The sequence below is a fragment of the Talpa occidentalis genome, unplaced genomic scaffold, assembly GCF_014898055.3.
Source record: "Talpa occidentalis isolate TD23 unplaced genomic scaffold, MPIMG_talOcc4v2.1 talOcc4.17, whole genome shotgun sequence".
In the NCBI taxonomy this organism is placed as follows: domain Eukaryota; kingdom Metazoa; phylum Chordata; class Mammalia; order Eulipotyphla; family Talpidae; genus Talpa; species Talpa occidentalis.
This window is the reverse complement of record NW_023601754.1, coordinates 47,852,554-47,872,343: the sequence shown is the minus strand read 5'-3', so window position 1 is coordinate 47,872,343 and position 19,790 is coordinate 47,852,554. Positions and strand designations below refer to the sequence as shown.

Here is a 19,790-nt window from a genome sequence, read left to right as displayed (position 1 = left end):
CCTCTCCCCATAGAGTGATCTGGGGGCTGTGCTCGGTCCCCGCCTCCCCAGGCCCTTCAGCTCCCTGGCCTGAGCGACTAGTGCCCCGTGATGCGGGGAGGCCGAGAGAGCCCAGGTTGGGGTCCGGTGGGAGCAGAAGGACGCGGATTGCACGGCAGCCAGTGACCCGTGCTCGCTCGGCTCCTACAGGGTGGGCGGCGGCGCAGGCCGGGGTAGAGCTGGCGGCCATCGGGGACGCGGCTGTCAAGACCCTGCTCCTCCTCCTCTGCCTCGTCGCCCTCATGTGAGCACCCCCGGGAGAAGGCGGGGGGGGTAGCAGTGCAAGGGTGGACCCCAGAAATCGTGCTTGAGGCACCTGAACATGTGTGGGGGGGAAGCAGGGGCTGTTCTTGAGGCCCCGCCCCCAGCATCCTGGACTGACCCCCTGCTGTGCCCAAGCCAGTCTGTGGGTGACACCCGCCCCCCCACACCCCACCTCAGTCAGCCTCCAGCCCCTCAGGGACCAGGGCTGCTTTCTGCCTGCTGCCCCTTCTCACCAGATGGGAAAACCCCATCTCTCTTCTCTCAGAGTGAAGTCCCGCAGCAGGAAGGCAGCCAGGACATCGGGGGACCAGGAAGATACAGGCACATCCTGGGTTAAGCCCTTAGGTGTGTGATGGAAGCACCTCAAACACCCCCCCACCTCTCCCAGGACAGCCCCCTGGATTGCGCTCTTGGCAAGGTCAACACTGAGCTCCACCTTCCCCCAGCCCACCCCCTGCTGGACCTCACTGCAGGGGAATGTCCCCACCTGTAAGTCAGAACAGGGTGTCGCTCTGAGCTTTGACCTCCCCCCTTCTCCCTGCTCCCAGAAACCCCCAGTCACAGCTCACCCCGATGCCCATCTCCTCCCAGGTCAGATGTCACTTCATCCTGCAGCCTCATCTCTGAACCCCCTCCCCACCAGCCTCCACCCGTGTCCTCCACAGACTCCAGGCTGAGTGTCCAGAGACCCTCCCCGTCCACCCTGCAGGGTCACGGCCCTGCCCTCTCCACGGACTGAGACCAGGTGCAGACAGCTCAGGCTGGGGTGAAGACCAGGCTGCCTCATACCGTCCCCCCATGCAGCCCGACAGCGCCTCTGTGACTCAGACTTGGCATGTGCTGTTCCTTCTCCCAAAATGCCTTTCCCTTCCCCTCCTGCCTCTCCATGTCCCGAGCATCCTTCAGATCAGCTTAGTATCTCTGAATGTGTGTGTGTGTGTGTGTGTGTGTGTGAGAGAGAGAGAGAGAGAGAGAGAGAGAGTGTGTGTGTGTGTGTGTGTAGAGAGAGAGAGAGAGTTGTTTCTGGTATGCTTTTGAAAGGAAAAGGGACAGTCATTTGTCCATCATCCTCCTTGAGAACGGCTGGTCACACACTCCGTGACTCGTTTCACAGATGCTAGGGATGCTGTGTTCAAAACTCCCCTCCAGAGCCCAAAATCTGTCCTTGGGGCTCTGTCACTCTGGACACAAGAAGGCAAGAAATAAAAGAAATAAAAGCCACACAAGATCAGGCCGGCGGGTGACACGTATTTTGAGAGATCGCAGGGAGCAAGCATTTGGACTCAGGGAGAACCTCCTGTGTGTGAGGGCGGCAGGGGCTGAGGTCTAAGCAGCAATAAGGAAGCAGGGCCTGCGTTTCCCTCAGAAAATGACAGCAGGCGGGGGCCTCCCTGGTGGCGCAAGGAGTTAAGCACAAGACTATGACACTATCCGCAGCCTCTGCAGCATGAGTTCCATCCCTGGTTGGACAGGGAGCAACCCCCACGGCGCAGCAGACCTCTCCTGTCTCCCCGCTGCTCCCCTCGGCAGTGGATTTCAGTCAATCTGCCTGTTCTGTTCCCTCTCTGTCTCTGGGGACTCCTCTCACCCCACCCCACACACACACCTCTCGCCTGCACCCCAGCTCCTGTATGCATAAAATAAATAATGCTTTAAATAAAATTTTAAAAAAGAAAATTACGGCAGGAAAGGAGAAGGGGACACGGAGAGCTCACCGGGCAGGCAGGGAGCTGTGGCCACAGGGGTGTGGGCAGCAGAGGGGACGGAGGGGGCCACAGCGGGGCAGTCTCCCTCCGAGGCAAGAGGAGGCGGCGCTGGACGAATGTGCCCACCGCACAGAGGCGAGACCCCGCAAGCCTGCAGGGAAACGGAAGATGCAGAAGCCACTTAAAAGGACGCTGGTGGCCTGGGGGGAGCTGCTGCACTCTCAGCTGACCGAGGCGGCAGGGGGGAGGCGACAAGGTCACACCGGGAAGAGTAAAAGGTGCTGAGGAGGCCAAAGAAACCACAGAACACGCCGGTGAGTGTGGGGACATGTGGGGAGTCTTGGTTCCCACTCCCAGGCGAGAGCCGGGAAGCAGCTGCCGAAGCTGGCACCTCACACGGCCCACGGGAAGGAACTGGGCAGGGGTGGGACGGGGACGGGGGAAGCGGGACGAGGCGTGGCGGGGGGCCAGTGTGGAGAGGAAGTGAGAGCTGCCGCGCGGGTCTGGGGAGTCTCACAGGGCTCGGAGAGGCCCTTGGTGTTGCTCCCGAGTCTAAACGAGAGGCCGATGCAATGCTGAAGAGACATGTCCAGAGCATACTTGAAACCCCACTCCGGCAGAGAACTGCCCCTGGAGGGAGTGCCAGAGAGACGGGCGAAAAATCAGGGGGCAAGGAGAGGCACCAGGTGGCCCCTGGGGCCTCGACAACCTACCTTCCAGCAGGGTGACTTTGCTGTCCAGGCCACAGGTGGCGCTGTCTGCAGCCCATTGTAATTGTCACCACTGGGACTGTGGGGGCTCCTGGTATGTGGGGTGTAGAGGCCAGGGATGCGCTCAACTTCCCACAGTGCACAGGGCAACCCCGCCCCCCAAGAATCACCTGGATCAAAATATCAATGGCACCGAGAGTGAACCGTCTTGGGTGATGAATGTTCTGGGGTGGGGATAACAGGGTAGCATCTTCCTGGATACTTAGACCTGGGCTGCGCTCCGTGGGTGGGCTGTGTGGGAAGTGAGGTGCAGGAGGGAATCTGACCGATACCAGGTGTTGCCGGCAGCTAACAGTGGTGTTTATCTTTATTTTTCTTAAAGATTTACTCATTTATTCATACAAGAGTTGGGGCACAGGCCAGAGATGCAGGGGGTGAGAGGATTCACCAGAGACAGAGCGGGGAACAGAACAGGCAGACTGACTGAAACACACTGCTGAGGGGAGCCGCGGGCGAGACAGGAGAGGTCTGCTGCGCCATGTAGGCTGCTCCCTGGCCAGCCAGGGATCGAACTCATGCTGCAGAGGCTGTGGACAGCTCCACAGTGTAGTGCTTAACCTCATGAGCCACCAGGGAGGCCCTAACAGTAGTGTTTAGACCCTGAGAATCAGAAAGTTTGCAGTGAGAAGCAGCAAGTGCTAAAGCACATCAAAGTTTGAGATGTGCATTATCTATTTCCAAGTAGAGGTCAGAGGGGCAGGGAATCAAGTTTGGGATCAGCAACAGGTGGATTTCTAGTGTGTGTATTATACATTTATTTTAGCTCCTATTATACGTTTATATTTAATAAGCAGGCTTACCCAGCTATAGAGCAGCAGGGGGGCCTCCGGGTCCGCATGTCAGGACAGTGGGGGAGCCACGCACCCGCGCTGTGCAGGTGGGTAACTGGGGTTCCCGGCAGGACGGGCAGTGGTGACTCATGCTGAGCAGCTCGCGATCTCCGGATCTGGACAGGGCGGCAGAGCCGGCCCAGAGGCCCACACCCTTGGCCCGAGGAAGCCTCTGAGCAGCCGCGGGAAAGGAGAGACAGACGCTTCCAGAGGGCGCCCCCAGTGAGCCCCGGACGCCCAGACCTCCAAAGCGCAGGGCTGCAGCGCCCCTGCCCGCACCCCACGGCGCCCGAGGAGGCGCCCCAGGGAAGGGGGAGGCGCACGGTGGTCGGGCTCCCTCTCCCACACACGCCCGTGGCAGTGACCAAATCCCCCACCGCCCCCGCTCCCCGCCCCGCCGCAGCCGCCGAGGCTCACCCCTAACCCCAGGGGTTGCGCGGCGGGATGACCCGCAGCAGACGGAGGACTCGGCCACAAGCGCGCAGAGGCCAAACCCAGGCCGCGGCGCCGCCTAGCGGCGGGCCGGGAAGCGCAGCCTGCACCGAGGGGCTGAGGACCCCCGCGGGCCCTTCCACAGGCGCCCCCCGCACCCCCGCGCACAGCACGCAGCTGCCACAGCACCACGACCACGCTAGAGGGGCGTCTCCAGAAAACCAAACCCAAACACACAGAGGAGTGCGGGATACAACGGATGTAAAACAGCTCTCGGGAGAAACGGGGACATGCAAGTGCCAGCAGCAAAGGGGGGCCGGGGAGGGGGGCGTCCCGGGGCGACTCGGGGAAATGAGGTCCAAGGGCAACCCCCAGCCAGCAGGAAGAAGGCTCTCTATGAGGGATCAGGACACGCCTGCACACGGGAAGACCAGGCGAGGACCGCATGGCCATCTGAGCCCAGCCGGCCTGAGAAGAGCCTGCCCCCCGCAGACGCCTTGTCCTGGGGCCGCAGCCGCCCGGGCCGCGAGAGGAGAGAAATTCCTGTTCTAGCCACAGGGAGTGCGGGCTCCTTGCGGAGGCGGAGCCGCTGAGACAGTGGCCGTGAGGGCCAGGGCGGGGACAGCGACCGTCAGGACACTATCTGGCCCCCTGACCGCTGCCCTCCATCAGGAGGAAGGGGCCCGTCCCCAGCCCACGCGAAGTCTGTCCCCACAGGGTGTGGGGCGCAGGGTGAGGGAGAGGGCGGGGCATTTACAAGCACTTGCCTGTTTTCTAGGAATTTTTTTAAAAGATTTATTTATTTATTATACAAGCACTGGGCAAGTCAGAAGCACGGAGGGTGAGAATTCACCAGAGCCAGCGGCGGGGAGCAGAGCAGCAGAAGGACCGAAGGACACTGCTGAGGGGCAGCAGCGGGCGGCAGGAGAGGTCTGCGCACCATCGGGGACCCTCGCCGGCAGCTGGGGAGCGAACCAGCGCTGCAGAGGCTGCGGGCAGCTTCCCCCCACCCAGCGCTTCAACCGCTGCGCCACCAGGGGAGGCCCCCGTTTTCCAGGAATTTCCATTCTCCAAATTGGATACCCCCCCCCCACCCGAGGTGAGACACGAGGCCAGACAGGGGTCGCAGCTGAGTGTCACCATGTGACTGTGACCAGAACGGTCACTCTGAGGAGGCGGGCCCGGGCATGCTCTGGGAGCTCGCCCTGCTCACCAGGCCTGGCCTCTGGGTGCAGGTGCTGTGGCGGCCGCAGGTGTCAGAGTCGGTAACCAAGGAGAGAAGAGGAAGGGGAGACAGACAAGAGGGCAGGTCTTGGGGGTACGCCCCCCAGGGCAGGGACGGGAAGGGTGGGACAGGGACAGCCTGGGGTGGCCCCATGCTCCTGGGGAGATTTTCGTTTCGGCTACAAACGTCAGGCCGGCACGTCTCAGGCCATCTTGGAGACACACTCGGGCGACTCCCAGCACGTCCCCTATTTCAGGGGTTCTGTCAAGCTTCCCAGCAGCGCACTCAGCTGGCCCCTGCCCCTATGCCCAGGGCCCCCGTGAGCAGGCTCCCCGCGGACTTTCACTTCTGCTTCCCAGTGGCCCGGGCTGGCGGGAGAGCCCCGCACCGCCAGGCCCAGCCAGACACCCCTCCCCAGCCCCAGGTGACCGGGCAGGGCACCTGCTCAGACTGCCCTGGCGACACCGGAAAGTCTGAGGGTCCTCCGAGGGGTGAGGGGTGGGCAGCGGTGAGGAATGGGGCGTGGTGGCCTGAGACTCACATCAGGGCTCATTTCATGCACCAGAGCCCGAGCTCAGCTTCCGCCGGCCCTGCCTGAGCTTCCCCTTCTGCCCAGCCAGCGGCTGCTGAAGTGCCCGGCGAAGACGCGCGGGTTCCGGAGGGCCCGGGCACCCCCAGGCAGAGATGTTCCTGCCGCTGCTGTGGGCTGCGCTGTGGGGCGGTGAGTGGGGTACAGGGTCGCAGGCTCAGTCCCCTGAATACTGGCTGCAAGTGCCGAAGGAGGTGAGGGTGCCGGAGGGCCTGTGTGTGCTGGTGCCCTGCTCCCTCCGGTACCCCCAACACGACTGGGATGAGTCAACCCCAGCTCACGGCTACTGGTACAAGGACCACTGGATCTTGATGCGGGACCGAAAGGACTACAGGGACCTGGCGGCCACAAACAACCCGAATAAACAGGTTCCACGGAGCACCCAGGGCCGATTCCAGCTGGTGGGCGAACCCGGGATTTCAACTGCTCCTGCTGATCAGGGCGGCGGGGTGGAGGACAGCGCCCGGTACTTCTTCCGCGTGGACAGGGGCGAGAGCGTGAAGTACAGTTTCTTTGAATTCAAGTTCAAGCTGGAAGTGACAGGTACGGAGCCGCTTCCCCAGGGAGGCCGCGGGGCCTCCTTTCCTGCCCTTCCTGCTTCTCATCCCGGGGGGACTGTGAGGAGACCCCCGCCAGGCTCTCAGGCTGGGATGCGCCCTCTCACCCCTCCAGCGCCGACCCCGCAGCCGTTCCTCTACCTGCCGGAGACCCTGGAGCCCGGGCGCCAGGCGGCCATCGTCTGCGTCTTCAACTGGACCTTCGAGGGATGTCCAGCCCCTGCTTTCTCCTGGAGGGGGGCCGCCCTCTCCGCCCCAAGAATCACCCGCAGTTACCCGCACTTCTCCATGCTCACCCTCACCCCACGGCTCCAGGACCACAACGCAGCCCTCACCTGCCAAGTGGACCTCACAGAGGCGCACGCGGAGAGGACTGTCCAGCTCAGAGTGGCCCGTGAGTTTGACGGGACTTGGGGGTGCGGAGAGGAGAGTGGCGGGAGCAGCCTGGGGGGGGGAGGGGGAGCTGTCCCCCCCTGTCCACCACTTGATGCTCACTGGACTTCCCCGAGCGGCCTCTGCCCCAGGGGCTCTCTCTGGCCTCCGGGACCGAAGGCCCCTCCCCCAGCCCGCCTCTTGGTTGCAGACGCCCCCAGAGACCTGACTATCAGCATTTCCTGGGCAAACACGTCAGGTATGAGGCGGGGAGGGCCCGGGGTCCTCTCTGGGGGCCAGGATGGGGGGATGGCAGCCCCCGCCTCTCCGAGTCTTTATTCCCCCAGTTCTCATCCCCCCCAGCACCGGATCCCCACGGCCAGGGCGCGCAGGCCTGGCGTGTGGACGCGCGGGAAGGCCAGTTCCTGCAGCTGCTCTGCGCCGCCAAGGGCTGGCCGCCCGCCACCCTGAGCTGGGCCCTGGAGGGCCGCGTCCTCGCCTGGTCACCGCCCTCGGGCGCCCAGGCCCTGGCGCTGGCGCTGCCCCGGGTGAAGGCGGGGGACGCGGGAGATACACGTGCCGCGCGGAGAACCGGCTGGGCGCTGGGAGCCGCTGGCTGGACCTGGCTGTGCAGTGTGAGTGCCGGGGAGGGGGGGCCTAGGCCCCCAGAGCTGGGGGCGGGCATGGCCCCTTCGGAGATTCTGACACCGCCAAGCCCGCGCCTGGGCTCCGGCTGGGGCCTTCGATCCAACTCCCTTCTGGAGGTGCCTGTCTGAGGCTTCCCGGGGGGGGGGGGCACGGTGCGCCCCGGGAGGACTGCACCCCCACACCGGGTGCCAGGGGCAAGTCCTGACCCCCCGTGCTTCTACAGCCCAGGCCTGGGCTCCATTCACTGAGCGGCTCACAGCACGCAGAGGAGCCCTGGGCCGCCCGGACCGTCGGGGATGCTGATGCCCGTGGGGGAGCTGCGGAAAGCTCCCCACACCCCCGCGTGTGCCCCCCAGGCGCTCTGGACCCTGCGGGGTTTTAGGAGGTGGTACCGTGGCCCCTTAGTGAAATCATCAGGCACCGGTCTCCTCCCAGCCTGGAGCGGCCTGTTTGCTTTGGTGACGGCGTCTTTTGTTCTTTAAGTTCCATGTCCCAGGAGCTCGTCTCGTTTTGCTTTGGCTGTTTTGGGGGGGACTAGGTGGATGGAACTTGAGGTGACAGGATGCCAAGGGAAACGTCAGAAAGTGAAAGACAGACGCGGGGGTGTTTCCTTCATTTGTGGAATATAAACAAGCAAAGAACACTCCCTGGCGAAGCCCAGGGAAGAGGAACTCAGACTGGGGAAACCGTACCCGTGACGGGAGGGCGCGGGGGCGGGCGTGGGGTACGGGGAGGATGGGGGAGGCCATGGGGGAGGGTCTGGGGGGGAGACAGGGCTTTACCATGGAGCAGTGGCAGAGGGCAATTGAAGCCTGTGCACACATGGAGGTGTGAAAAGGGACCCCGCTGTATATAGACATGTCAGTGACTGGCGAGTGAATTTTTAAAATCCACCAAAAAAAAAAAAAAAAAGGGATTATCCTGTGCTCCCTCCGACTTCCAGCTCCAACCCTCTAACCCGGGTTACTGTCCCCGACACCCTGGCCCTCCCCAGGCCCAGGCGGGTCCCCATCTCCTTCACAGGAACTCAGGCGCAGCTGAAAGGGGCTTGAATCCCCAGGGTTTCAGGGACTCTGGGCCAGAACAAAGCCATGCAGATAGCATAAATCTATATTTACATATATGTGTAGAACCATGAATCTGAGCATCACGGGAGCCAGCCCTGGAGTGGTGAGCACCCCGCGTCTCCAGGGGAGGTCCCTTGCCCAGGAGAAGCCCCCAACCCCACGTTCTTCTCTGTTCCAGATGCCCCAGAGGACCTGAGAGTGACGGTCTCCCTGGCAAACAGGACAGGTAGGAAGGGGGGGCACCTTCCTGAGCCCGGTTCAGGGAGCCTGACCCTGAGCCCCTAAAAGCCCTCAAGCAAGGTGTGCGGGAGCTGACTGGAGTGTGCCCCAGGGGTGAAGGGGAGCTCACCTGCTGAGCTCAGCACCCCCTGGCTCCCAGCACGCCTCCCTGAGCCTCTCCCCGTAGAGTGATCTGGGGGCTGTGCTCGGTCCCCGCCTCCCCAGGCCCTTCAGCTCCCTGGCCTGAGCGACTAGTGCCCCATGATGCGGGGAGGCCGAGAGAGCCCAGGTCGGGGTCCGGTGGGAGCAGAAGGACGCGGATTGCACGGCAGCCAGTGACCCGTGCTCGCTCGGCTCCTACAGGGGGGGCGGCGACGCAGGCTGGGGTAGAGCTGGTGGCCATCGGGGACGTGGCTGTCAAGACCCTGCTCCTCCTCCTCTGCCTCGTCGCCCTCATGTGAGCACCCCCGGGGGAAGGCGGGGGGGGGAGCAGTGCAAGGGTGGACCCCAGAAATCGTGCTTGAGGCACCTGAACATGTGGGGGGGGAAGCAGGGGCTGTTCTTGAGGCCCCGCCCCCAGCATCCTGGACTGACCCCCTGCTGTGCCCAAGCCAGTCTGTGGGTGACACCCGCCCCCCCACACCCCACCTCAGTCAGCCTCCAGCCCCTCAGGGACCAGGGCTGCTTTCTGCCTGCTGCCCCTTCTCACCAGATGGGAAGACCCCATCTCTCTTCTCTCAGAGTGAAGTCCCGCAGCAGGAAGGCAGCCAGGACATCGGGGGACCAGGAAGATACAGGCACATCCTGGGTTAAGCCCTTAGGTGCGTGATGGAAGCACCTCAAACCCCCCCCCACCTCTCCCAGGACAGCCCCCTGGATTGCTCTCTTGGCAAGGTCAACACTGAGCTCCACCTTCCCCCAGCCCACCCCCTGCTGGACCTCACTGCAGGGGAATGTCCCCACCTGTAAGTCAGAACAGGGTGTCGCTCTGAGCTTTGACCTCCCCCCTTCTCCCTGCTCCCAGAAACCCCCAGTCACAGCTTACCCCGATACCCATCTCCTCCCAGGTCAGATGTCACTTCATCCTGCAGCCTCATCTCTGAACCCCCTCCCCACCAGCCTCCACCCGTGTCCTCCACAGACTCCAGGCTGAGTGTCCAGAGACCCTCCCCGTCCACCCTGCAGGGTCACGGCCCTGCCCTCTCCACGGACTGAGACCAGGTGCAGACAGCTCAGGCTGGGGTGAAGACCAGGCTGCCTCATACCGTCCCCCCATGCAGCCCGACAGCGCCTCTGTGACTCAGACTTGGCATGTGCTGTTCCTTCTCCCAAAATGCCTTTCCCTTCCCCTCCTGCCTCTCCATGTCCCGAGCATCCTTCAGATCAGCTTAGTATCTCTGAATGTGTGTGTGTGAGAGTGTGTGTGTGTGTAGAGAGACAGGGGCTGAGGTCTAAGCAGCAATAAGGAAGCAGGGCCTGCGTTTCCCTCAGAAAATGACAGCAGGCGGGGGCCTCCCTGGTGGCGCAAGGAGTTAAGCACAAGACTATGACACTATCCGCAGCCTCTGCAGCACGAGTTCCATCCCTGGTTGGACAGGGAGCAACCCCCACGGCGCAGCAGACCTCTCCTGTCTCCCCGCTGCTCCCCTCGGCAGTGGATTTCAGTCAATCTGCCTGTTCTGTTCCCCACTCTGTCTCTGGGGCATCCTCTCACCCCCCCCACCTCTGGCCTGCACCCCAGCTCTTGTACGCATAAAATAAATAATACTTTAAACAAAATTTTAAAAAAAGAAAATTACGGCAGGAAAGGAGAAGGGGACACGGAGAGCTCACCGGGCAGGCAGGGAGCTGTGGCCACAGGGGTGTGGGCAGCAGAGGGGACGGAGGGGGCCACAGCGGGGCAGTCTCCCTCCGAGGCAAGAGGAGGCGGCGCTGGACGAGTGTGCCCACCGCACAGAGGCGAGACCCCGCAAGCCTGCAGGGAAACGGAAGATGCAGAAGCCACTTAAAAGGACGCTGGTGGCCTGGGGGGAGCCGCTGTGCTCTCAGCTGACCGAGGCGGCAGGGGGGAGGCGACAAGGTCACACCGGGAAGAGTAAAAGGTGCTGAGGAGGCCAAAGAAACCACAGAACACGCCAGTGAGTGTGGGGACATGTGGGGAGTCTTGGTTCCCACTCCCAGGCGAGAGCCGGGAAGCAGCTGCCGAAGCTGGCACCTCACACGGCCCACGGGAAGGAACTGGGCAGGGGTGGGACGGGGGACAGGGGAAGCGGGACGAGGCGTGGCGGGGGAGCCAGTGTGGAGAGGAAGTGAGAGCTGCCGCGCGGGTCTGGGGAGTCTCACAGGGCTCAGAGAGGCCCTTGGTGTTGCTCCCGAGTCTAAACGAGAGGCCGATGCAATGCTGAAGAGACATGTCCAGAGCATACTTGAAACCCCACTCCGGCAGAGAACTGCCCCTGGAGGGAGTGCCAGAGAGACGGGCGAAAAATCAGGGGGCAAGGAGAGGCACCAGGTGGCCCCTGGGGCCTGGACAACCTACCTTCCAGCAGGGTGACTTTGCTGTCCAGGCCACAGGTGGCGCTGTCTGCAGCCCATTGTAATTGTCACCACTGGGACTGTGGGGGCTCCTGGTATGTGGGGTGTAGAGGCCAGGGATGCGCTCAACTTCCCACAGTGCACAGGGCAACCCCGCCCCCCAAGAATCACCTGGATCAAAATATCAATGGCACCGAGAGTGAACCGTCTTGGGTGATGAATGTTCTGGGGTGGGGATAACAGGGTAGCATCTTCCTGGATACTTAGACCTGGGCTGCGCTCCGTGGGTGGGCTGTGTGGGAAGTGAGGTGCAGGAGGGAATCTGACCGATACCAGGTGTTGCCGGCAGCTAACAGTGGTGTTTATTTTTATTTTTCTTAAAGATTTACTCATTTATTCATACAAGAGTTGGGGCTCAGGCCAGAGATGCAGGGGGTGAGAGGATTCACCAGAGACAGAGCGGGGAACAGAACAGGCAGACTGACTGAAACACACTGCTGAGGGGAGCCGCGGGCGAGCCAGGAGAGGTCTGCTGCGCCATGTGGGTTGCTCCCTGGCCAGCCAGGGATCGAACTCATGCTGCAGAGGCTGTGGACAGCTCCACAGTGTAGTGCTTAACCTCATGAGCCACCAGGGAGGCCCTAACAGTAGTGTTTAGACCCTGAGAATCAGAAAGTTTGCAGTGAGAAGCAGCAAGTGCTAAAGCACATCAAAGTTTGAGATGTGCATTATCTATTTCCAAGTAGAGGTCAGAGGGGCAGGGAATCAAGTTTGGGATCAGCAACAGGTGGATTTCTAGTGTATTATACATTTATTTTAGCTGCTATTATACATTTATATTTAATAAGCAGGCTTAACCAGCTATAGAGCAGCAGGGGGGCCTCCGGGTCCGCATGTCAGGACAGTGGGGGAGCCACGCACCCGCGCTGTGCAGGTGGGTAACTGGGGTTCCCGGCAGGACGGGCAGTGGTGACTCATGCTGAGCAGCTCGCGATCTCCGGATCTGGACAGGGCGGCAGAGCCGGCCCAGAGGCCCACACCCTTGGCCCGAGGGAAGCCCTGAGCAGCCGGGAAAGGAGAGACAGACGCTTCCAGAGGGCGCCCCAGTGAGCCCCGGACGCCCAGACCTCCAAAGCGCAGGGCTGCAGCGCCCCTGCCCGCACCCCACGGCGCCCGAGGAGGCGCCCCAGGGAAGGGGGAGGCGCACGGTGGTCGGGCTCCCTCTCCCACACACGCCCGTGGCAGTGACCAAATCCCCCACCGCCCCCGCTCCCCGCCCCGCCGCAGCGCCGAGGCTCACCCCTAACCCCAGGGGTTGCGGGCGGGATGACCCGCAGCAGACGGAGGACTCGGCCACAAGCGCGCAGAGGCCAAACCCAGGCCGCGGCGCCGCCTAGCGGCGGGCCCGGGAAGCGCAGCCTGCACCGAGGGGCTGAGGACCCCGCGGGCCCTTCCACAGGCGCCCCCCGCACCCGCCGCGCACAGCACCGCAGCTGCACAGCACCACGACCACGCTAGAGGGGCGTCTCCAGAAAACCAAACCCAAAGACACAGAGGAGTGCGGGATACAACGGATGTAAAACAGCTCTCGGGAGAAACGCGGGACATGCAAGGTGCCAGCAGCAAAGGGGGGCCGGGGAGGGGGGGCGTCCCGGGGCGACTCCGGGGAAATGAGGTCCAAGGGCAACCCCCAGCCCAGCAGGAAGGCGTCTCTATGAGGGATCAGGACACGCCTGCACACGGGAAGACCAGGCGAGGACCGCATGGCCCTCTGAGCCCAGCCGGCCTGAGAAGAGCCTGCCCCCCGCAGACGCCTTGTCCTGGGGCCGCAGCCGCCCGGGCCGCGAGGAGAGAAATTCCTGTTCTAGCCACAGGGAGTGCGGGCTCCTTGCGGCAGGCGGAGCCGACTGAGACAGTGGCCGTGAGGGCCAGGGCGGGGACAGCGACCGTCAGGACACTCTGGCCCCCTGACCGCTGCCCTCCATCAGGAGGAAGGGGCCCGTCCCCAGCCCACCGCGAAGTCTGTCCCCACAGGGTGTGGGGCGCAGGGTGAGGGAGAGGGCGGGGCATTTACAAGCACTTGCCTGTTTTCTAGGAATTTTTTTAAAAGATTTATTTATTTATTTATACAAGCACTGGGCAAGTCAGAAGCACGGGAGGGTGAGAATTCACCAGAGCCAGAGCGGGGAGCAGAGCAGGCAGAAGGACCGAAGGACACTGCTGAGGGGAGCAGCGGGCGGCAGGAGAGGTCTGCGCACCATCGGGGACCCTCGCCGGCAGCTGGGGAGCGAACCAGCGCTGCAGAGGCTGCGGGCAGCTTCCCAACCCAGCGCTCAACCGCTGCGCCACCAGGGGAGGCCCCCGTTTTCCAGGAATTTCCATTCTCCAAATTGGATACCCCCCCCCCACCCGAGGTGAGACACGAGGCCAGACAGGGGTCGCAGCTGAGTGTCACCATGTGACTGTGACCAGAACGGTCACTCTGAGGAGGCGGGCCCCGGGCATGCTCTGGGAGCTCGCCCTGCTCACCAGGCCTGGCCTCTGGGTGCAGGTGCTGTGGCGGCCGCAGGTGTCAGAGTCGGTAACCAAGGAGAGAAGAGGAAGGGGAGACAGACAAGAGGGCAGGTCTTGGGGGTACGCCCCCCAGGGCAGGGACGGGAAGGGTGGGACAGGGACAGCCTGGGGTGGCCCCATGCTCCTGGGGAGATTTTCGTTTCGGCTACAAACGTCAGGCCGGCACGTCTCAGGCCATCTTGGAGACACACTCGGGCGACTCCCAGCACGTCCCCTATTTCAGGGGTTCTGTCAAGCTTCCCAGCAGCGCACTCAGCTGGCCCCTGCCCCTATGCCCAGGGCCCCCGTGAGCAGGCTCCCCGCGGACTTTCACTTCTGCTTCCCAGTGGCCCGGGCTGGCGGGAGAGCCCCGCACCGCCAGGCCCCAGCCAGACACCCCTCCCCCAGCCCCAGGTGACCCGGGCAGGGCACCTGCTCAGACTGCCCTGGCGACACCGGAAAGTCTGAGGGTCCTCCGAGGGGTGAGGGGGTGGGCAGCGGTGAGGAATGGGGCGTGGTGGCCTGAGACTCACATCAGGGCTCATTTCATGCACCAGAGCCCCGAGCTCAGCTTCCGCCGGCCCTGCCTGAGCTTCCCCTTCTGCCCAGCCAGCGGCTGAAGTGCCCGGCGAAGACGCGGGTCCCGGAGGGCCCGGGCACCCCCAGGCAGAGATGTTCCTGCCGCTGCTGTGGGCTGCGCTGTGGGGCGGTGAGTGGGGTACAGGGTCGCAGGCTCAGTCCCCTGAATACTGGCTGCAAGTGCCGAAGGAGGTGAGGGTGCCGGAGGGCCTGTGTGTGCTGGTGCCCTGCTCCCTCCGGTACCCCCAACACGACTGGGATGAGTCAACCCCAGCTCACGGCTACTGGTACAAGGACCACTGGATCTTGATGCGGGACCGAAAGGACTACAGGGACCTGGCGGCCACAAACAACCCGAATAAACAGGTTCCACGGAGCACCCAGGGCCGATTCCAGCTGGTGGGCGAACCCCGGGATTTCAACTGCTCCCTGCTGATCAGGGCGGCGCGGGTGGAGGACAGCGCCCGGTACTTCTTCCGCGTGGAGAGGGGCGAGAGCGTGAAGTACAGTTTCTTTGAATTCAAGTTCAAGCTGGAAGTGACAGGTACGGAGCCGCTTCCCCAGGGAGGCCGCGGGGCCTCCTTTCCCTGCCCTTCCTGCTTCTCATCCCGGGGGGACTGTGAGGAGACCCCCGCCAGGCTCTCAGGCTGGGATGCGCCCTCTCACCCCTCCAGCGCCGACCCCGCAGCCGTTCCTCTACCTGCCGGAGACCCTGGAGCCCGGGCGCCAGGCGGCCATCGTCTGTGTCTTCAACTGGACCTTCGAGGGATGTCCAGCCCCTGCTTTCTCCTGGAGGGGGGCCGCCCTCTCCGCCCCAAGAATCCGCAGTTACCCGCACTTCTCCATGCTCACCCTCACCCCACGGCTCCAGGACCACAACGCAGCCCTCACCTGCCAAGTGGACCTCACAGAGGCGCAGGCGGAGAGGACTGTCCAGCTCAGAGTGGCCCGTGAGTTTGACGGGACTTGGGGGTGCGGAGAGGAGAGTGGCGGGAGCAGCCTGGCGGGGGGGAGGGGGGAGCTGTCCCCCGCTGTCCACCACTTGATGCTCACTGGACTTCCCCGAGCGGCCTCTGCCCCAGGGGCTCTCTCTGGCCTCCGGGACCGAAGGCCCCTCCCCCAGCCCGCCTCTTGGTTGCAGACGCCCCCAGAGACCTGACTATCAGCATTTCCCGGGCAAACACGTCAGGTATGAGGCGGGGAGGGCCCAGTGTCCTCTCTGGGGGCCAGGATGGGGGGATGGCAGCCCCCCTCCTCCCCGAGTCTTTATTCCCCCAGTTCTCATCCCCCCCAGCACCGGAGCCCCACGGCCAGGGCGCGCAGGCCTGGCGTGTGGACGCGCGGAAAGGCCAGTTCCTGCAGCTGCTCTGCGCCGCCAAGGGCTGGCCACCCGCCACCCTGAGCTGGGCCCTGGAGGGCCGCGTCCTCGCCTGGTCACCGCCCTCGGGCGCCCAGGCCCTGGCGCTGGCGCTGCCCCGGGTGAAGGCGGGGGACGCGGGGAGATACACGTGCCGCGCGGAGAACCGGCTGGGCGCTGGGAGCCGCTGGCTGGACCTGGCTGTGCAGTGTGAGTGCCCGGGGAGGGGGGGCCTAGGCCCCCAGAGCTGGGGGCGGGCATGGCCCCTTCGGAGATTCTGACACCGCCAAGCCCGCGCCTGGGCTCCGGCTGGGGCCTTCGATCCAACTCCCTTCTGGAGGTGCCTGTCTGAGGCTTCCCGGGGGGGGGGGGCACGGTGCGCCCCGGGAGGACTGCACCCCCACACCGGGTGCCAGGGGCAAGTCCTGACACCCCCGTGCTTCTACAGCCCAGGCCTGGGCTCCATTCACTGAGCGGCTCACAGCACGCAGAGGAGCCCTGGGCCGCCCGGACCGTCGGGGATGCTGATGCCCGTGGGGGAGCTGCGGAAAGCTCCCCACACCCCCGCGTGTGCCCCCCAGGCGCTCTGGACCCTGCGGGGTTTTAGGAGGTGGTACCGTGGCCCCTTAGTGAAATCATCAGGCACCGGTCTCCTCCCAGCCTGGAGCGGCCTGTTTGCTTTGGTGACGGCGTCTTTTGTTCTTTAAGTTCCATGTCCACGAGCTCGTCTGGTTTTGCTTTGGCTGTTTTGGGGGGGACTAGGTGGATGGAACTTGAGGTGACAGGATGCCAAGGGAAACGTCAGAAAGTGAAAGACAGACGCGGGGGTGTTTCCTTCATTTGTGGAATATAAACAAGCAAAGAACACTCCCTGGCGAAGCCCAGGGAAGAGGAACTCAGACTGGGGAACACGTACCCGTGACGGGAGGGCGCGGGGGAGGGCGCGGGGGGCAGGCGTGGGGTACGGGGAGGATGGGGGAGGCCATGGGGGAGGGCCTGGGGGGGAGACAGGGCTTTACCATGGAGCAGTGGCAGAGGGCAATTGAAGCCTGTGCACACATGGAGGTGTGAAAAGGGACCCCGCTGTATATAGACATGTCAGTGACTGGCGAGTGAATTTTTAAAATCCACCAAAAAAAAAAAAAAAAAGGGATTATCCTGTGCTCCCTCCGACTTCCAGCTCCAACCCTCTAACCCGGGTTACTGTCCCCGACACCCTGGCCCTCCCTAGGCCCAGGCGGGTCCCCATCTCCTTCACAGGAACTCAGGCGCAGCTGAAAGGGGCTTGAATCCCCAGGGTTTCAGGGACTCTGGGCCAGAACAAAGCCATGCAGATAGCATAAATCTATATTTACATATATGTGTAGAACCATGAATCTGAGCATCACGGGAGCCAGCCCTGGAGTGGTGAGCACCCCGCGTCTCCAGGGGAGGTCCCTTGCCCAGGAGAAGCCCCCCAACCCCACGTTCTTCTCTGTTCCAGATGCCCCAGAGGACCTGAGAGTGACGGTCTCCCTGGCAAACAGGACAGGTAGGAAGGGGGGCAGGGGATTTCTCAGTGTCAATCTGGGGACACTCGGCATGTGGAATGAGGAGTGCAGGGGGGGTCCCCCCAGCCGTCAGCTGTGCCTCTGTCCCGCTCTTGCCTCCCCCAGTCCTGGAAAACCTCAGGAATGGCACGATGCTTCCCGTCCTGGAGGGCCAGAGTCTGCGCCTGCTCTGTGACACCCACAGCAACCCCCGGGCCACCATGAGCTGGGCCCTGGGGGGGCACACCCTGAGCCCCTCCCAGTCCATAGGCCCTGGGGTCCTGGAGCTGTTTCAGATCCGAAGGGAGCAGCAAGGAGAGCTCACCTGCCTGGCCCAGCACCCCCTGGGCTCCCAGCACATCTCTCTGAGCCTGCATGTGCAATGTGAGTGGGGGTGGGGACCCCTGGGTGCTGGGGAGGGGTCAGGCACCGCTGACCTCTCCTCCTTCCCCACAGACCCCCCATGGCTGCTGGGCCCCTCCTGCTCCCTGGAGGACGAGGGTCTGCTCTGCAGCTGCTCTGCCCGAGCCCAGCCGGCCCCCTCCCTGCGCTGGCGGCTGGGGGAGCAGCTGCTGGAGGGGAACAGCAGCAACGTCTCCACCCAGGTCACCTTCAGCCCCTCGGGGCTCTGGGCCAACAGCTCCCTGCGCCTCAGCGGGGGGCTCAGCTCTGACCTCACACTCAGCTGTGAGGCCCAGAACCCCCACGGGACCCATACCGCTGCCCTCCTGCTGCAGCCAGGAAGAGCAGGTCAGGGGCCACTGGGGTGGGTTTAGTGGGGCAGGGAACTGGGGGGCTCGCCGGGGAGGGCGCAGCAGGGTTTCTAGGAGATGGAAAGGGACTGCAGGTAACTCCTCTGCAAGGGCCTCGAGGCGGGTGGGCGTGAGCACCCACGCGCATGAGAGGGGCTCAGGCATTTCTGACGTCTCCACGTGTAGATGAGAAGGGATTCATCTCAAAAACCCTCTCCCATGGAATACTTCTGGGAATTGGTGCCACGACCCTCCTCTTCTGCATCACCCTGATCCTGTGAGTTAGGAGCACCAGGAGAGGGGAGCGAGGGGGAGAAAGATCTGGGGCCTGGGCAGTGGCCGGGGATAGGGGCGGGGCCTGGAAGTGGATGGCGGCGGGGCCCGTGTGGGGCGGGGCCAGGACACTCCTGTTTCCTCAGCGTGAAGACTCTAAGAAAGAAAGGACCCCCCCAAGAAAGGGTCACAAGGAGGAGCACCATCCTGGATTACATCAACATGATGCCCCACGCAGGCCCCCTGGTGAGTACCTCCTGGAAAGACCACCTCGTCCTCCCCTTTTCTACACCCAGCAGCACTTTCTCCGCCTCCTAGTCGGCTCCACCCTTCTTGGGGATTAGAACTCAGGCACTTGTTGGGTTTGTAGCAGCCCCAAGTTCATGACTTATCAGAGTTCATGGCACACTAAGTATTAACATCGCTGAGATGGAGTGTGTCCTGGTGATGAACAGCAGGGCTCGGAGGCCAGCCAGCGTAGGTACGGCTTTGCTGCCAGTGCTGTGTGTTCTCGGACAAATCGCTTAGCCTCTCTGGGCCTCGATTCCTTTAATTGTACAGTTAATGAATCAATCAGTCACAATGGTCATTCCTCCCTTAGACCCGGAATCGGAAACCCAAACCAAGCGGGCCTCCCCAGCCCCCTCCTTCAAGCGCTGTCTCCCCAGAACCCAAGGGGAACCAGAAGGAGCTGCATTTCGTTTCACACAGTCGCCCAGGACCCAGATCACCCGCTCAGGTCCCAGAGGCAGAGCCTAAGCAAGAGGAGATCCATTATGCTACGCTGCACTTCCTGGGGCTCAGGCCACGGGAGATGCTGGCGCCCAGCGACTCGGAGTATGCAGAAGTCAAGTTCCACTGAGGATGGTGGGCTGCAGGGGAGGGGGAAACAGAGGCAAAGTCTCTCCCTTTAAAAATTCTCCAAGGTGCTCCCAGCCCTGGTTGTGGGAACTGCTGGACCAACGTCTCCTGAGCGCCCTTCTCCACATGCGTTCTGGATGCCAGGAGAGAGGAGGGAGGGCCTAAGAGATGGCTCAGCGGTCCCCTTGGTGGGACTGGTGAGCTAAATCCCTCAGGTCAAGGCTGGGGCTGCCTATTTTCACCCCACCCCCCAGGCTGAGTGTATTTCACGTGTTCAATGGCAGTGGGGGCGGGGTTAAAAAAGACTTGAGTTGCATGGAAATCATAAGACATTCAGACTCCAATGCCCCAGAATAAAGTCCGAGGGGTCCCTGGGGCCATTCTCTTACTCTGTGGCTGATTTTGCTTACTGGCTGGTCCCTTACAGGCAAGGGTTGCAGATTTTCATCTAAAACCCACTTATTTCTGCAGAAGAGGAAACAAGTGGAGTCCAGACACAGGGTGGAGAGTAACCAGGGGGAAATGACAAGGTGGGGAGTTCCCCGGAGACTAGCCTGGGGGCCGAGGGAGGTTGGGGGGGGCGACGGCTTCCAGGAGGCGGGGTGCTGGCGTGCTTGCGAGTGGAGGGAAGGA

The 19,790-nt window shown here is 63.1% G+C and overlaps 2 protein-coding genes and 2 long non-coding RNA genes across 4 annotated transcripts; all 4 read left to right on the top strand.

The window, feature by feature from the left end:
* The first annotated feature begins 223 nt into the window (after positions 1 to 223).
* LOC119249687 (uncharacterized) lies at positions 224 to 1,747 on the top strand. The gene is made up of 3 exons (XR_005126191.2): positions 224 to 283; positions 569 to 648; positions 969 to 1,747. It is a non-coding gene; the product is annotated as an uncharacterized LOC119249687 (long non-coding RNA).
* A 4,203-nt stretch (positions 1,748 to 5,950) lies between these two features.
* Positions 5,951 to 7,336, top strand: LOC129146116 (sialic acid-binding Ig-like lectin 10). The gene is made up of 5 exons (XM_054697524.1): positions 5,951 to 6,398; positions 6,528 to 6,806; positions 6,996 to 7,043; positions 7,148 to 7,238; positions 7,309 to 7,336. Exons 1-5 carry the CDS (start codon positions 5,951 to 5,953, stop codon positions 7,334 to 7,336), a joined length of 894 nt encoding a protein of 297 aa, XP_054553499.1.
* A 43-nt stretch (positions 7,337 to 7,379) lies between these two features.
* LOC119249686 (uncharacterized) lies at positions 7,380 to 10,485 on the top strand. The gene is made up of 5 exons (XR_005126190.2): positions 7,380 to 7,419; positions 8,678 to 8,725; positions 9,082 to 9,175; positions 9,460 to 9,539; positions 9,860 to 10,485. It is a non-coding gene; the product is annotated as an uncharacterized LOC119249686 (long non-coding RNA).
* Positions 10,486 to 14,267: 3,782 nt separating this feature from the next.
* SIGLEC10 (sialic acid binding Ig like lectin 10) lies at positions 14,268 to 19,530 on the top strand. The gene is made up of 10 exons (XM_037517051.1): positions 14,268 to 14,929; positions 15,060 to 15,335; positions 15,527 to 15,574; positions 15,680 to 15,952; positions 17,226 to 17,273; positions 17,398 to 17,655; positions 17,728 to 18,021; positions 18,210 to 18,300; positions 18,443 to 18,542; positions 18,898 to 19,530. Exons 1-10 carry the CDS (start codon positions 14,479 to 14,481, stop codon positions 19,156 to 19,158), a joined length of 2,100 nt encoding a protein of 699 aa, XP_037372948.1. The 5' UTR covers positions 14,268 to 14,478; the 3' UTR covers positions 19,159 to 19,530.
* Positions 19,531 to 19,790: the final 260 nt, after the last annotated feature.

Coding starts and splice junctions, on each gene's coding strand:
- LOC129146116 (XM_054697524.1), top strand. CDS start 5,951: ATGTTCCTGCCGCTGCTGTGGGCTGCGCTGTGGGGCGGTGAGTGGGGT. Junction 7,044..7,147: donor TTCCTGGGCAAACACGTCAG/GTATGAGGCGGG, acceptor CATCCCCCCCAG/CACCGGATCCCCACGGCCAG. Junction 7,239..7,308: donor CTCTGCGCCGCCAAGGGCTG/GCCGCCCGCCAC, acceptor TCGGGCGCCCAG/GCCCTGGCGCTGGCGCTGCC.
- SIGLEC10 (XM_037517051.1), top strand. CDS start 14,479: ATGTTCCTGCCGCTGCTGTGGGCTGCGCTGTGGGGCGGTGAGTGGGGT. Junction 15,575..15,679: donor TTCCCGGGCAAACACGTCAG/GTATGAGGCGGG, acceptor CATCCCCCCCAG/CACCGGAGCCCCACGGCCAG. Junction 18,022..18,209: donor GCTGCAGCCAGGAAGAGCAG/GTCAGGGGCCAC, acceptor CTCCACGTGTAG/ATGAGAAGGGATTCATCTCA.